The sequence below is a fragment of the Ursus arctos genome, unplaced genomic scaffold, assembly GCF_023065955.2.
Source record: "Ursus arctos isolate Adak ecotype North America unplaced genomic scaffold, UrsArc2.0 scaffold_24, whole genome shotgun sequence".
Lineage (NCBI taxonomy): Eukaryota > Metazoa > Chordata > Mammalia > Carnivora > Ursidae > Ursus > Ursus arctos.
The window spans coordinates 41,504,565-41,521,253 of NW_026622919.1; the positions used below are offsets into that span (position 1 = coordinate 41,504,565).

A 16,689-nucleotide genomic window follows, 5' to 3' on the forward strand; every position below is an offset into this window, starting at 1 on the left:
GGCTTTCATTCTGAGTTCCAGGTCCGGAGCAGTTGGAGACTTCATTTGCTTCATGTTCTTGCCAGGTTGGTCTCTCTGCCACGTCCCCAGTGCCCCCCAACCCCCTAAATTCTCTAAACATCAGCAACAGCACATGGTCACTTATTTATTTTTGATACAAATGTACATGACACACGTCTTGACAGCCCACCCACCACCACACAGGTAGAGCCTGGCCCCTGGGACAGAGGCAGGACAGGGAGGAGAGCTGGTAGGCACTGCCATCTGCCTCTCCAGCCTTCCCAGGCTGCAGCCCAGATTCCAGATACCCAGATACCGCAGGGCAGGTGCTGGCCTCTCAGAGGTTATGGGGAGGGGGCTCTCAGCTGAGTCAGGGACCCCGGGGAGCCAGCCCCAGGCTCAGGTGCTCAGTTCTCTGCCCCAGCCAGCATATCCCCCTCCACAAGGGAGGGGGAGGAGAGATGCAGGGAAGTGGTTTTTGTTGTTAAGTTCCTAGAGAAAGGGGTATGAGTGGGGGGACAGATGAGAGGAGGCAACAGGTTGGACCCCAGCTGGTTACCAGCAGTCCCTGGCCCCAAGAATGGGGAAGGAGGGCTGACCCCCAACACTGGTCCTGCTGCTCTGGTCCCCTCACCCTTCACAAAACTCCAGATGGGCCAGGCCTCCGGAACGGCACTGCCGCCCCGCACACTCACACGCAGGCACGCAGGGACACTCAGTTACCACAATGTTAAAATTAAGGAGTGGAAGAGAAGAGAGAGAAGAAAAAAAAAAAAAAAAGACATATTCCAGTGTTTGCTGCTAGGGACCCTGGGAACACAGGTTGGGGCCTGTGCTCTAGGCAAGGGCCGTTTGGCATTAAAGGAGAGCAGCAGGGGGGCTGGTGGCTACAGGGCAGGGACATCCAGAGATTATGTACAAAGGAGGGGATGCCCCCGCTCAGCCCCCAATAGGGCTGAACTGGCTCATGGGGGTGGGGTGCCTGTAGGGGAAATGGCCCCACTTGGAGTGTCCCCACCCGACCCTTTGTCAAGGGTGCCCCAGAGGGCAAGGGGCTGGGAGTGATGCCTTACAGGCCCCTGCACGCTAGAAGGAGGGTTGGGGGAGGGGAATGCTATGTACAGGGGGAGGTGCATGGAATGTGGGGGACAGAAGCTCCTGCCACCCCACCTCCCCATCCTTGGGGGCTTGAGGGGGGCGGGCACCAGGGCGCCTGGCTGCCAGGGGAGTGTGGCAGCACTAAGGGCACTTGCGCCAGGGGATCTGTTGGGGTGGGGATTAGTGTCTGGAGTGGCCCAGCTCCCGTGGCCAGTGAGGTCCCAGGGTGCAGGTCAGGGTGCAGGGAGAGTGGTCACTGCTTCTTTTCTCGGGTGGTGATGGTGACCAGCTGCTTGGCAGCCTTGGCGATGTCATAGGCGCACTGGATCACCTGCTGAGTCAGCAGCTGGAAGTCCACAGGGGCACCCGGCTCCGGGGGCACGGTCTTCCGGCATTCACTCTGCAGCCGGTAGGCGCTGGCATTGAGCAGCCGCAGTGAGCTGCGCACAGGCTCCAGGGCTGGCCTCTGGAAGGGGGGAGGGAGTTGGGCCTTGGACTTCAAACCATGAGCCACGAACATGGCTCAGTGTGTCCTCCTCTCCACCCAGGTAGTGGTCACGTTCCCTGTACCTGCCCCACCCGGAGACCCTCCCAGTCCTGCTCTTCTTTCCAGCCCTGTACCTTTGGGAATAGAGAGGCCATCTCAGTCACAGCCAAATGGATCTTCTCTGAGCAGGGCACAAAGCTTTGGGGGGAAGGGAGGGTAAAAATTAGGAGGGTTTGCAGGGACAGTGGAACACTGCCCCCTCCCCCGCTTCCCCTCCGCAACACCCAGGGGCTGCTATGAGCCTCGTGTCCCACCCCCATACCTGTCATGCTTGAATTCTTGGGCAGCCCGCAACAATTCCTGAATGTTCTTGGTGACCTGTTCCGTCTTCAGGATGACATCCTCCGTGCTGGGAAGCCCAGGGTCGAGGTCTCCATCCAGGCTTTCCAACTCTGGGTGGAAGTCTTCTTCCTTGCCCAGCTCAAGAAACCTCTTCCCTTCCAGTCTGGGGTGGGGGTTAGAAAGAGACATTCCAGTGGTGAGACCGCTTGCCTGCACCCTCACAGACACTCCAGAGCCCACTCTGCCTTTTTCCCTGGGGTGCCTCACCCAAGCAGTGGGTCCCCACTTTGCGTGTTCTCATAGTCACTGTCGGCACCGCTACCGTGGCGGGAAAGCTTGCTCTGGAGGAACAGGGAAGGGGCAGTAGGTGACGTGCACGTCCACAGACCCACACAGCCCATCGCTTTCCACGCACACATCTCGTTCGGCATGTCCCTTGGACACTGGGGATGGGAACGTTACCGTGTGGCGGCTTCCTTCCTGGGAGCAGGACAGGAGTGGGGAGGAGGGAGTGAAGGGCACGGCGGAGGCCGACACCCCCTTCCGGATCTGAAACCCAGGAGGGCTGGAGTCAGTTTTTCCTCCCTGCCACCCGCCTTCCAGCTTCCCGGCAGCGAGGGTCATCTCCGTGCCCAGCAGCCAGCACAAAAGCTGGCACCCACTGGGGCTCAGAACCGATGTACAGACATGGGCCCACTTTCCCCAGGCCCTGCTTACCCGGTAAAGGCCAGCAGGGACATGTACGGAATAGATGGCGTCGTCCTCCAGCTCCTGGGGGATGGCACAGCAGGCATCAGGGAGGGCCCACAGCAGCTCCAACCCTTGGTCTCCCCCAGTCCTTGACACCCACGGGCAACTCACAGTGCTGTGGAAAGGCTGGAGCCGGGTGGTGAGCTCGTCCCCAGGTGGGCCCCCAAAGGGCTTCAGGGCGGAGCCTGGCTCATACATGGAGAAGGCCTGGCGGTCCCTGCGGTGGGCACTCCCGCCGGGCCCCATCGACGTAGGCTCCGCCCGCTCGCTGGGCGGCGGGGCTGTGGGCACTGGCCCCGGAGGCTGCCGGATCTGCAAGTTCTCTGCCTGCAGCTTGTGGATCTGAGAGCGCACGGAGGTCTCAGAACCTCCAGAGGCTCCGGGCAGCACCCCCACCTCCGGGAGCAGGGGACCCTCCCCGGCCCGGATGCTGGAAGCCCCCGCTCGCGCCAGCGCTGCCGCCCTTACCTCCCTCTGCAGCCTCCGGAGCTCGTCGCTCAGGCTGCTGTTGACCTTCAGGAGCTGCTGCACCTTTGCCTCGGAGGCGGCCAGAGCCTTCTTCAGTTCCAGGTACTCCTGCAGGGTCACGGCCCCGTCGGACAGGTCTGAGGAGTCCATGCTCTGCAGAGTGAGGCAGAGGCCAGTCAGCCATCAGGGGCAGGGGGGAACGCCCACAGAAGGCTCTTCCCAAGACCGTAACCAGCCCACTTGTCCCCGGAGCCCCGGGCTATGAGGGGATAGAGCCGGAGGCCCGGGCTGGGGCAGTGCTCAGACCCGGGCACGGTTGTTCCTAGTGGCACCAGCGCTGCGCAGGGGTTCCTGGTCCGTGTCCTCGTCCGAGGCCACACTGTCGTAGTCGTGTTGGTCGTCGAGGTCACTCTGGCTCCGCGCAGAGAGCTCGAGGTTGTCTGAGGACACAGTCCTGCCACTTAGGATTCAGCCACACAACCCTTCTATCATGCCACCCCAGAAAGGAGCCATGAAAGAGAATATTCCAGAGAAGTGCCCACTGCCCGCAGCCCTCTCCACGCCCTTCCCACCTGTGGGGCTGCTCAGGCTCTTGCCCTGCTGCCTCCGCTTGGCCTCGCTGAGAATGTCTATGATCAGGGTGGCAAACTCTCGGGCATTAAAGCGGGCCAACTTCTGCCGCCCCTACAAGGCAGAAAGAACCGGGCTGGCATGATGGGCCCCGTTACAGCTGAGAGACGGGTGGTGGGAACAAAGCTGCGAGGGACGCCCATGTTACCCGGCTCATGGCCAGAGCAGGGGGTCAGGGGTGACAGATTCTGGGTGCCTAGGGGAGCTCTCGAGAAGAGGCTGGGATCCCCCAGACGCTGCTCAGCAAGTCCTCAAAAAACCCAGCCTCTTCCCCAGTCCCACATCCCAGCGCCAGCACAGCCCTGGGGGAGGCCGGGGCCGGGGGAGAAGAGCAGGCCAGACGGCAGCCGTGGAGGAAGGGCAGCGCTCACAGAGCTGGCGACCCCTGGAGGGCAGGAGACCGCCCCAGGCCCCCCATCCAGCCCCCTCACCTGATTCCGTGTGGCTGAGTACTCGGGGTTCACAGGCAGGAAGGGCACAGCACTGCGCTCCGTAACCAGGGTGCTGTGGTTCTGGGTAGCCAGCCACACTGTGGGGGAGGGGAAGGGAGCAATCGTCCCGGTGGCCGGGGCCCACCGGGCGGAGGTGGGGAGGTGCTGAGCGCAGCCTTCCTCGCTCCTCCCCACGCCCACCAAGGGCTGGTGTTCCAAACAGGGGTGGTCTTCAGACAACGGAAGCAAGGCTGGGGCAGGGCAGGGCAGGGCTGGGCGAGCCCGGCTAGGCCGTCTAGGCCGATGACGAACAGAACGAGGCGACTCCTTGCCAGGCCCAGCCCAGAGTTTGGGCTGGAATCTGGCTGTGGCCAGGAAGGAGTGATGTAGGGGGGCGGAGTGGGACTGGGGAGTGAGCCAAAGTGGGAGGCAGCCAGAGCAGAGATGAGCACCAGCGCAGGGGTGGGGCGGAGGAACAGGCTGGCTGCCTCCAGCTCAGCACGCTCCGCCTTGCCGGGGACACTGCCCAGGCCGCTCACAGCCAGCAGGGGCTGGTCCGCAGACCTGCTGAGCGGACCAACCCCAGGCACCCCCTCTCGGTCCCCGCCAAAGGACCGGAGAGCCACAGCAGGTCCCAGACCTTCCCCGGCAGGTGGGCAGGTACCCTCATCGCATCCGCCCATGACCTCAGATGCCCTCCGGGCTCACCGGCGTCATTCTCTCTTCTATCCACCTCGTCATACACATCCATGGCAAGTTCCTCAAAAAGCCGGTTGCTGAGCTAGAGGCAAAGAGGGGGAGCCAGGCTTTGTCAGATCCATTGGTCCCCAGTGCTGACAAGGCCAGCTCAAGCAGGAAGCCATAAGAGGTGGGAAATGGCTTGTGTCCCGTGCGCTGCCCAGCCCCCAGTCTCAGCCCTGGAAACTGGGGCAGAGGTCTCTCTGTCCAGCGCCACAGTGGGAGAGGACAGAGGGAGGCCAGAGCAGACAGTTAGTGCCCTGGTAGGTCAGAGGCGGAGCTAGGGCTCCGGGGCCTGCAGAGTCAGAGTCAGAGACAAAAGGCAGGGAAGTGGGGGAAGGGAGCCAGGAAGGCTACAGTGAGGGGCAGGTCCAAGACTTAGAAAAGGGTACCAGGTCAGAGGAAGGGGGAGCGATGGCAGGGGTTGAGGGTCAGAGATGGGGACAGCTCCAAGTATTAGAGCCTGTCCAAGCGGACTCACCGCCTGCAGCTTCTTCTTGGCGGCTTTGGCCAACTCGGACAGGTCTAGGCTGTGGACGGAGGAGGGAGACGGGAATGGGCAGACATGAGAGGTGGCCAGGCCCCCGCCTGTGATCCCGAACATGCAGGGATCCCGGGAAGACAACATCCCAGATGCCGCACACCAAGCCTTCCCCCGGCCCCCTGCCCCAACCTCCAGAGCCTGCTCCCAGGGCAGGCACCATATACCTCTGAGACATGCACTTTTGCCGAGATCTAAGTCCAGAGAGAGGCAGCAGAGGAAAGAACAGGACAGAGGCAGCGATTACCCAGGAGCAGGGCAGCGCACGTCTGCCCATGGCAAGCCCACACCCGGCTCCGCGCACACGACGGAACTCATCTCCCTCCCACCCTGCTCCTACACCAGCTTGCTCTCTCCCTCTGAGCCCCACTCACCCAGCACCAGCGTCTGCTCTCGGGGGTCCCCAGAAATGCCCTCACCCTCAAGCCCCGGGGGAGCTTTCCCCAGGTTCTGCCATCAGTCCCTCTTCCCCGGGGCCTTTGCATCAGTTTCTTCGTCCATCTTCCCGCTTCTGGGCTCGCCCCTACAATCCCTGTTCCCAGCGAACGGCCCAGGCGATCTTTCCGACACATCGGGCCACACCACCCCCGGCCTCAAAACCAACTCAGTGACAAAAGAGACGTATGGCATACTTCAGCTGTACTCCAACAACAAGCTCACTTAAAAAATACGCTACGTGCTTGGCATGCGTTATCTTACTTAATCCTCTCAACAGCCCAGAAAAGGTAGGCACTGTTGCCCTCGTTTCCACGAGGTAACTCAGACTCAGAGCGGTTAAGCAGCCTGCAGGAACTCAAACAGCCAGTAAGTGGCACGGCTGACTCCACACATCAGTGCTTGGAACCCCTCTACCCTTGCGGGGCTCACAGGATTGGCCATTCTCTCGCCTGTTTCTATTCCGGTCCTGCTCCTGGGACTCCCTGCTCTTTTCTCTGTGCTCCGGCTGCAAAGGCTGCCTGCAGCTCCCGCATGGCACTGCTCCTTTCTACCCCTTTCTACCATCTCTCGCGCAGCGCCCCCTCCCCACACCGAACTACAGCTGTCTGACTAGGCTGCGTCCCTCTCTAGACTGCAGGCTCCTTCAGGGCAGAGATCGTGTCTGAGTCACCTGTGCCTCAGTCACCTGTGCCTCGGGGCCGAGAACAGTCGCTGGCGCAGGGAAGGTGCTCAGTTACCATCTCACTGAGTACACGCCCAGACGTGTTTGGAACACACACACCAGCCATGCACGCAGGTACACACGCCAGGCAGAATAAGACCAGAGAAGTAGGAGGGAGTCTCGGCGTCTCAGAACAGAGTAGGTCTGGGTTCAAGGATCCAAGGGGCCATCCCTGTCTGCCCACACTGGCCACTGGAGAGGGAGGGAGCCTCCTCTCTCGGAGATCCAGGCCAGCAGGCAAAGCTTGGCAAGGCTTGGCCATCCAAGGCGGCCGCCAGGTGGCGCCAGCATCCATCTTGTGAGCTGAGCGAGTGCCAGCCACAGCCTAGGCGCCCGAGGCTTTTCAGATCAGAGGCGGAACCGCCTCCATTGTGCTGTGCCCTGCCCCCCCGCCACGGCACAACTTCTGAGCACACCACAGAGGCCTGGTCAGTAGGCCCGAAGTTAGCCAAATCCCTGGAGCCCACCATCTTTTCACGGAAGAGCGGAGGTTTGTCTAAAGATTTTACAGTGGGGTGAGTGCCACTGGAAACAGAAGCCAGCAACCCACACTCCCAGGGCAGGTGCTTCTGGTACTCAAGCCTGCGTGGGGGAGCCATGGGGCTCAGGCCACGTGCTGAGCTGACATTCTCACCCGCCCTGGGGCCCGGCATCGGGGAGTGAGGACGGGACAGAAATGCTTGTACTGCCAGCCCCCCCGAGGGTGAGGGACCCTAAAAGCCTGGGGAGAGGGACGGGTGGAGGCTCTGGGGCTCAGGCACCCACATGACATCCGACAGCCTCTGGGAAGGGGCATCAGGTGGGCACTCACCTGTCAGCCATCTGTGGGATGATGTAATGCCCATTCTTGTGATCTGAACAAAAATAAAAATGCCAAGTCACTGGTGCGGGGTGGCCTTAGCAGCTGGGAGCCCACCTCACTGCCATGAGCAGGGCTTGGCACCCAGAAGTGTCAGGGGACAGGGAGGAGGGCAGGCCACCCCCAAGAGCCCTGGTCGCTGACTGAAGTTAGGCCCACCCCCACTCCCTATCCCAGTGTGCTGTAGCCAAGAGCCTGCATCAATTTCACAGGAGCCAGTTGCCTAGCAACACTGTTCCCCAGCCGGCTTTGTCACCATGGCACCTGCTGCTGGGGTGTGTCTGGGTCCCACCTGCCTGGCCCAGCCAGACCTGCCCCGAGCTCCGCTCACCCGGCTTGCGTCCACAGAGATAGAAGGCCAACCGGTCAGTGAGCTCATACTGGCACTCGACTAGCCTTTCCGCCAGCTCATGGTGCCCCGCCTGCCTGTGGGGAGGGGGCATGCCTCAGCCCTGCAGCAGCAGTCTACCACCCCCACCCGTCCAAGCCTCACCCATCATCCGACCCTCACCTGGCGTAGTCAATGGGTGTGCGGCCATTGACATCAGGGGAGCCAGGGTCAGCCCCATACACTACAAGCAGCTCAGCCTGCAGTGTCTGCCCCGCCTTGGCAGCCACATGCAGAGGTGTGGTGCCCTTCTCTGGATGGAAGAAGTTGGCCTGGGCACCCAGGGACAGCAGGCGCAGACACGTCTCCAAGTTGCCCGTCCGCACGCTCGAGTGCAATTGCTGCAAGGAGCAGAGTGGGCGACAACTGTGTGTGTGAGCCCCCCCCCCTCAAGCTGCACCGAGTTAGGCAGCTGCTGGGGCCCCTACCAGCTCCAGGGGCCCAGCTGGAGTAGGGCTGTCAGGAAGGACAGAGGACTTCCTGCTATCAGTCACCATCCACCTGTGCCGTGACCTCTGCTTGAGACAGAGGTTGTCTATGAGGGAGATGCTGTTATTTCTTTCCCATTTTACAGAGCAGGAAACTGAGGCTCTGAGTGGCTAAGAAACAGCCCCAAGTTCTCCCAGCTTTTGAATGGCAGCTGGGGGATTTTAGCCCCGCGGTGTCCACGGAGGAGCTGAGGGGCCGTGGCCACGTGCTGCCTGACCACGCAATCTCGTTCCCCTGCTGTGCCCACTACTCTTGCCTGACCTGAACGCCTCTGGCGCCTAGGGCTCGGTGGTGACGAAGGAGAGGCCCTCAGGGTGTCGTGGGTGACAAGAGAGGAGGCCCACCCATCCCCCACGGGGCCCCTCCAACCTTGCTGAGGTCTTTGGCAGTGACCCCGTCATCGTCCCGGCAAGGAAGCTTGTGCACAAACGCCAGCATCTGGTACTTGGCCCTGATGAACTCTGACTTGATGGGGCTGGGTAGGGCAGTGGGGAGGAGAGTGGGAGAGGCCGGTCACCCGGCCACCTCTCGGATCCGCGTCCCAGGCCATGCCGTCCCTGCCACCACCCCTCCAGCCCAACTCACTGGACTTTGTCTTGGGGGCTGGCCTTGCGCCGGCCGCTCTGCACTTGCGCGGGGTCCAGCAGGGAGTGCTCCCAGATGGAGTTGGCCCCGTTGCTGGCGAGTGTGTGCACCATCTGCAGGAAGAGGTGCCAAGTCCGAGGGCCCGCTGCGCACTGGCTATGGGGGGAACACCTCCACGCGCTGGCCACAGCCGGCGTGGCTGGAAACAGGACCGTGGGGCCTGCCGTGTCCCTGCCGCCATCACACCGCCACCCAGTCGGGCCGCCCGAGCACACGGGTCCCGTGTGGTACTTCAGGCCGCACGGCAAGTGTGCCAAGGCTCAGAGAAGTTAAGCGGCCTGCTTGATGCTATGTGGCCAAGCTAGTAAGTGGCCAAGCTGGGGAGAGGGCCCAGGTCTGGAAGACCCCAGTCTTAGAAGCCTCCTGTCTGCACGGCAAGCAGAACGGGTGGAAAGGGTCAGGGCGGGGTGCTGCCCCTGGAAGCTGCCAGATCCAGAGCGGTATGCGTGCGGGGGAGGGGGCAGTGTGCAGGACCCGCGCCGGCCGTACCTGCAGCAGCGTGGGAGGCCAGGCGCTGTGGCGCAGGTGCTTGACGATGGAGATGTGGCGGCCCAGGCTCCGGTGCACGCTGCAGCACTCGTCACACACCAGCACGCCCCTGCTGATGGAGGCCCAGCCGGGGTCTGCCGGGAGGGAGCGAGGGTCGGCCGAGGCCAGAGCAGGGGCAGAGTCTCCCGGGCACCTGCTCTGGGCCCGCGCTATGCTGCCCCCTTCCCTCCCTCAGCCGCCCGAAGCCCCAGGAGCTGGGAAGAGACACACAGGTACCGATGAGGAAGCTGAGCCACGGGGTAGGAGGGATTTCCCCAAAGGCACACAGCAGGTGACTGACAGCTGTGCCTCTTCCTACGCATCTCTGCCTGTCTGGGGGGTGGGAGGGTGGTCCCCAGGGCCGACTCAGTGGGCACATCTTCCTGTCCTGCAGCCTTTCCCAGGGAACAAGACAGCCAGCCCAGCCCTTCCCCAAGGAGGCAGGAGTCCCCACGGGGATATGACACTGCTGTTACCTGCCAGACAGCCCTCGCACTCTTCCTGCATCGGGGCAGTGCCACATCCCTCCTGCTCCCAGGCTTCTGTGGGACCCAAGGGCCCACCGGCCTGACCCATCGCACCCTTCCACGGGGTCCTGCCTCTGCCCTCATCTTGGCAGGGAAGAGGCCTTTTCATGCTGAGCCTCCTGCCATCATCACTGATGGGCTGAGCTGAAGCCCCTCTTAAATAGGGCTGGAGAGGGCAAAGGAACTAACGCTGGATACCCGCTGTGTACAAGCTGGACCCGCACGCACGACGTCTCTCGCACGTGTCAGGCAAGGCAGGAAACGCTCTCCTTGCTTTACCAATGAGCAACAGTGGCTCAGATGGGTTAGAGGGCTTGCTCAAGGTCGCACAGCTAAGGAGCGGGAATGCTGGGACGCACACCCAGGCAATGAGATGCCGGACACAGGCCATGTTCATACCCACTGCTCTCCCTCTGCTCTTGCCCCTAAGGGGGAAGCCCCACGTGGGCAAGGGCCCTGGAAGCCACTCTCCACCCCTGGGGAGAAGCAAACTTTGGAGACAAGAAGGAGGGGCCGGGACAGGGTGGGAGCTCCTGGGATCCTTCTCAAGGGCAGGGGAGATTCACCCATCCAGGGCCCCTTGGGAGAGGGGGAGGAGACAGCTGTATACAGCTCAGGCTCTGGAAAGGTCATGGGGGAGAAAGCAGCCATTGTGTGCCTCCAGAGAGTGGGGGCAGGGAGCCTCTCTCCCAGGACACTGTGCTCTTCCCAGGCCCCCCGCCCCAGTCTCAGGAAGCCCTGTCTTGGGGGAGGGGAGTGATGAGTGGGGGACTGGCTCTCTGCCTTGCCTGGCAGTGCTCAGGGAGTCCAGAAGTGGGCCCCCCAAGGGAGGGACAGGCTTGGGGTAATGAGAGCCTCTCCAACCAGAAGGCGATTCTCAGACTCTTTCCTTCAAGGACTTCCATAGAAGTTCCCAGAATTGTAAGGAGACTGAGTCAGGGTGCAGCCTGAGTTCTGCCTACAGCAAGTATCCCCTCTGTGGGAACAGGAAGAAACAAGAAGCGAAGGAGGGGGTTCAGTTCTTTGGGTCTGGGCTTCTTTAGGCATTCCCCCCCCAAAAAACAGGGCAATGAGCTGCCTGCCATACACCTTGCTGGGACTTGATTCCAGGGGCCCATGAGGAAGAGACCCACTGCCTGTGCCAAGAGGGGGAGCCCTAGGACATTCTATTGGCTTTACTCAAACAGGGAGGGACCCCAGTGAGGCACATGGAAAGCTCCCTCCCCCCACTCCCAAGCACCACTGGTTGAGGGGTCTGCCCGCACCACCTCTGGCAGCTCAAGCAGGAAGCTGGAAATGACGCAGCCTAAATTCCTCTTGTTGAAACGGTGGGGTTTCCTGTAAGTGGGGAGCCGCCCAGGCCGGGATCATAAATGGGCCGCTCTGAGGCCTCCACCCCAGGCCCACGGTCCTACCGGAGAAGCCAGGCCTGAGAGGACTGCACAGATATCCAGAGCGGGCCAGACATGGTGAGCCTCTGAATATGGCAGTGACCAAGAGATCAGGATTTGGGGATTAGGGTCCCAGGCTTTGCTCGGTATTCTCCCAGCCTGGGGGAGGGGTCCTACCTCGCCTCAACGGTGACCTGAAATAGGAAGGTTGAGCAGGAGACACTGTCCTGGCCTGGGGCACACCGTGCCAGCTTGGTTCTTGATTACACAGATGAAAAGTCCACCCTAACCCCGCTACCTACTTCTTATACACCCAGGGGCCTTGGGCCCACCCAGGACGGAGGCCCTAAGCCCCACTGAGGCCAGTTCCTCAGGCCGGAAGGGTTTCTGTAAGTCAAATGACTACTGTAGTTTAAGGTTAAGGGACCCTTGCCCCCAAGAGCTCCCTAGATCAAAGCTGGGATAGAGAGGACAGGGACATAAGGTGTTTTGTTTTGTTTTGAGTACACTTCATGCCCAACGGCCCAGTGTGGGGCTTGAACTCTCGACAGCAAGTGTCGTAAGTTCTACGGATGGAGCTAGCCAGGCGCCCCTGGAGAACAGAAGGTTTAGGAGATGTGCTGACCTTCTCTGCACCCTGCCAACCTTGCCCCTGGGCTTCTGCCTCGGGCTGGGGGTCTGGTATACGTGGGCAAGTGGTAGAAGGGATCCTGGGGTAACGTCAACCATGGAGGCCTCGCCTAAAGTGAATTCATGTCACCATCCAAAGCCATTACCGGCCTCTAGGGGCAGTAAGCCTGCTATAAAGGCCGGGGTCTCCTGAGCAGAGCCTCACTAGAGAAGAGGGAGAAGCCCACCATCTTGAAAGCAGGCAAGAATAATCCATGGGGATAAAGGTCAGGATGGTGGTTACCTTTGGGGGCTGTTGACTGGGAGGGAGAAGAAAGGCCCACAGAGCGATAGAAACGCTCTACCTCTTGACTGGAGTGGTGGTTACACGGGTATACAGACCGTCAAACTCATCAGGCTAAACAGTGAGGTGCAGGAACTTTGCGGTATGTAAGTTAAACCCAATAAAAGAGGAAGAAAGCCCCCCATTCACCCCACCCCACAATCTGCATTACAAAGAGACAAAAGGGCCTGCAGGTTTCCAAATGTTCCTAGCCAGCAGCCATCCTTGCTCACTATAGGAGAGGCACCCTGAGGTCTTCACTCCCAGGACCTGCGCTGCAGTGCAAAGGTTGAGATGGAGACCCACGGGAGCAGGCCCTTGGGCTGAGCCAGGACTGTGCGGCAGAGCGAGTGGAGGGGGAAGGACGGGGGGAGAACACATTCTCCAGGGTTCCTTGACTCCTGCCCCTCCCTTGGACTCCGTGTACGGCGCCTGACGAGGAGGCCCTGCTGCCACTGCAGCCACGGCACGTCCAGCCACCTAACGAAACACACCTGTCACCTGTATGCCCAGGCCTGGAAACAGAGGGAGGACGAGGACCTCCGGCATCAGCCTGTACCTCGACTTTCACCTTTATGGCCTCCCCAACTTAACCAACCACAAACCGCCACTCCTAGGGCTGGAAGCCCCTTCAGAGAGAGAAGCCTATGACTGCATAGGAGGCATATGCCCATGCGGTCCCAACTGTTGACAATCCTCAGGCCTCGTCCCTGGGCTGCTCCAGTTCCCACGCCGAGAATGCCACTTCTCGCATCACACGGTGGGGGAATGGGGTAGCCCCAAGTAGCCAGCTGGGGTCCTGACAAGCATCCAAACACTCAGGGAGTGCCTGCCACGTGCCAGACACCATGCCAGATGCTGGGGCAGGGTGACGTGTAAGACTCTGTCAGCACCCTGCCTACCTCACCACCCTCACCCCTGCCTCTTCCTGACCCGTGTCCTGGATCAGGGGCAAAGCAGGTACCCGGCGCACAAATGCCTCCACGGGACAATGACTGCAGACAGGAACCGAGCAGTCCAGACATCAGATATACACCACTCCTCCCTGAACCCATTCAGCATCCAGAGGCTTCAAATAGTCCAATGCAGTGGAGAGCGCGCAACTGCCTTGCTGATTCTGCTCCATGCCCCTTTAGCTGAGAATCAGAAGCACAGACTTGAAGACGGGATGGTCTTCAAAAACCATTTCTACTCCAACTTCTTTGCCTCACAATCGAGGAAACTGAGGCCCAAAGTAAGGAAAGTCTTGCCATGGGTCAGACTGAGTGGATAGCATGAGTGTCTGCTAAGCACCCTTCTTCCCAGTCCTTCCGGACCCTCCCCCTCCCCCCCATGCTACGCCTGCCCCAGAGGTACAGAACAGCCTGGGACAGACAGAGAAGGCAAGCTCTTAGCCCTTCCACCCCCAGACCTGCATGTGGGGGGGGGATCATAATTTCTGGCTCATTAGGGTAAGGATACATCAGCCCTGATATCTTCTTCAGGGCCCTTCCAGACCATGACACGCCCTGAGAGGAGTCCCAGGGTCACAACCACTCACAGAGTACCCTGCCTGTGCCAGGCATCCACAGTTACCCAACACTAGCTTGGAGCCATCAGAACCACCAGAGTATCTGTGGTTCTCAAACTGTTGGGGTCTTGGGCCCGTCCAAAGGGTGGCTGGAAGTTATGGGCCCACGGAACAGCACTTCACACTCTCACACTTAATTGAGCCTTCAGTCCCCCTGGAGTTCACAGACACCCTGAGCCTGCCCAGAGGTCTCCCAGGGAGATAGCTCCTTTTTAAAAAAGAGAACGGACAAGAGCCAGGGCTTCCTTCCCTAGGCCAGCTGCTGAGCCCCTCACTGGCAGTGTCCTCCCACATCAGAAGGTAGCAGCCTCCCAGGTCACTGCTCCTCACTTCCTCAGCAGTTCAGGGGGGTTCACATCAGCCTGGACCTGACTGTGCTGGGAAGAAGGCAAACACCACAGTAAATACAGCCAGGAGGCAGGCCGGGAAGCCAGCCCGATCCTGGGAATCTAGGCACCCCAGGGTACTGCTCCCTACCCATTTCTGGCCAGGCTGGGCTATGGGGCTAGGAGGGGTCTGTGCCCAAGCTGGGACAAAGCTCAGCCCAGCTTCCCAAACAGGCCTTCCTGGGGCACAGCAATAACTGAGTCTAGTTGCTCCCAATCACCAGGCAGCCTGGGGATGCCTCAGAGGAAGATGCCCAAGCTGAACTGGCCCTCAACACTAGGCCCCGCAAGGAGCCCCGGCCTTGGGAACCAGGGGTAGCGAGACGTAGGAGCAGCTACCCCTTCATCTGCTCACAAGAAAACGCTATCCAGGCCTCCCCTGGCCCATCTGCCCAGCTCTCTGCCCCTTGACCTCCGCCACCTCAGCGGGCGCGCAGACCATGCGAGCAGCAGGTGCAAGACGCGGGGGTGGCACTGAGATGACACAAAACCACATTCGCCCCCACCTCCTAAACCTTGCTGGCCTCCGCCACAGCCCTGCTGCCACCCCAGGCTGGCGCTTCCGCTGGGATACAGAGATAGAAAGAAGGGGGGGGGCAGCTAGCTGCCTGCCTCCCTCAGACTGAGGGGTGGGAGGTGGCGCCGGGAATGTCCTTCCTCGCTCGTCCACGGACGCGAGGGAACCGGGGCCCCCCAGCCGGCCCTCCCGCCAAGGACGCGGCTCCGCAGTGGCCCGGGCGGGGGCCGAGGCCGGAGGCCGCAGCCCCCAGCCCCGCCCCGCCCTCCGGCCCCGCACGGCGCTCCCGCCAGGCCCCGGCGCCCGCCCGGCGGCCTCGCTGCGCGGTCCCGCCCCCGGCCAGGCCCCGCTTACCCGGGGCGCTGCAGTCCGCACACACCTCCGCCCGCGGCCCCTTCCGGGACATCCTCAGCGGCGACGCGGCCGCAGCCCTCTGGGCCAGCGTGGGGGGCGCGGGCGGCGGGCCCGGGCGGCGGCGGCCCCTGCTGCCCGGCCCGGCTCCGGCAAGGCCCCGGCTAGGCTCCGCGCGCCCGGCCAACCGTCCGCCCCCGGGGCTGGCCCGGAACCTGCCGTGCCCGCCTGCCCGCTCGCCCTCCGGCGCCCTCCGCCCCGCGCCGCCCCGCGCCGCCCCGCCGCCGCTCGCCGCTCGCTCTCTCCGCCCCCTGCGCGGCTCCGGGCCGCTCCTGCAGGAAGCGGCGCAGGCCCTGCCCACCGGGGGAGGGGCAGCCTGCACACCCGCCCAGCCGCCCGGCCCTGCGGGCCGCGCCTCCCGGAGAAAGGAAGCCGGGAGCGCGGGCGGGAGGGGGCGGGGACGCTTAAAGGGGCCGCGGCCGCAGCTAGGCAGGCCCGAGAGGGCGGCGTCGCCTGCGGCCCTGGCCTCCGCTCCCGCACTCCCCGGCCCCGCGGCAGTGTGAGTTACCCTCACAGCTCCATCCCCTTCGCTTTCCAGGTGGAGGGTAGCCCAGGGGCCTCAGGTCTGGGGACAGTGACCCTTGGGGAACAGGGAAGAGAGTAAGGAGCTGGAAGCCCAGGCCCCCTTCCTCGTCAAAGGGCTGTGGTTTGGGGTACCCGGCTATGTCTGGCTGAGGTGAGGTGTGCGACCTGGTCCCCAGTGTATCCACATCTGTGTGTCCAGGTGTGCGTGCGGTCACACCCTTGCTGATCCCGCACAACGCCAACAATATGGACGCCCAGGTGTTCCCCTGCCTCCCAGCTAAAAATACATCTATACCTCATCCGTGCTTCCATCCCGAGGGGAAGGAATCTGGGCAGTTTTTAAAGACCTCCCGAGGAGTGACCACTGCGCCTGTGTGCAGTAACACCCACTCTGCACTCGTCTTGTACACTTCCACGGGGTTTCTGGGCCACCGCAGGGTTGTGTGTCCATAGAGCATACAGGGACCTTTTCTTGTGGTGGCCTTTCTTCCTAGACTTCACACGGAGACGGCGTAGGTGGGGGGACAGGAAGCGGAGGCGCAGGCCGCACGTGGGTGCACCCCTGCACTGAGCATGCTCCCACATACACGTGTGCCCCGCGTGCACCCAGCCCCCATCCCTGCAGCAGCAAAATGCCAGAGCACTTTGCTTGTGGGGAGAGGGCAGGGGTGGCCAGGACCAGGCCTGGGGGCCAGGTCATTGGTGACAGAATTAAGGAAAGATTCCCAAGGGGCAGGGAGTCCTCAGTAGCAAGGGGGGCGGAGGGGACTCCTTGGGCAGGGGTTTGGGAGTTGGTCGATTTTATCCCAGCGGTGCCAGAGCAGCAGTGACTTGTGGGTGGGCAGGCTGCTTCCCTG

At 62.0% G+C, this 16,689-nt stretch overlaps 1 protein-coding gene across 1 annotated transcript; it reads right to left on the reverse strand.

The window, feature by feature from the left end:
* Positions 1 to 132: 132 nt before the first annotated feature.
* On the reverse strand, positions 133 to 15,439 carry GIT1 (GIT ArfGAP 1). The gene is made up of 20 exons (XM_026517757.4): positions 15,251 to 15,439; positions 9,515 to 9,648; positions 8,966 to 9,078; positions 8,750 to 8,855; positions 8,015 to 8,232; positions 7,835 to 7,929; positions 7,456 to 7,498; positions 5,426 to 5,474; positions 4,915 to 4,987; positions 4,207 to 4,304; positions 3,718 to 3,829; positions 3,452 to 3,585; positions 3,146 to 3,298; positions 2,789 to 3,019; positions 2,645 to 2,698; positions 2,390 to 2,476; positions 2,195 to 2,268; positions 1,908 to 2,090; positions 1,720 to 1,783; positions 133 to 1,564 (listed from the first exon to the last, which is right to left on the reverse strand). Exons 1-20 carry the CDS (start codon positions 15,300 to 15,302, stop codon positions 1,352 to 1,354), a joined length of 2,286 nt encoding a protein of 761 aa, XP_026373542.1. The 5' UTR covers positions 15,303 to 15,439; the 3' UTR covers positions 133 to 1,351.
* Between the last annotated feature and the right edge of the window lie 1,250 nt (positions 15,440 to 16,689).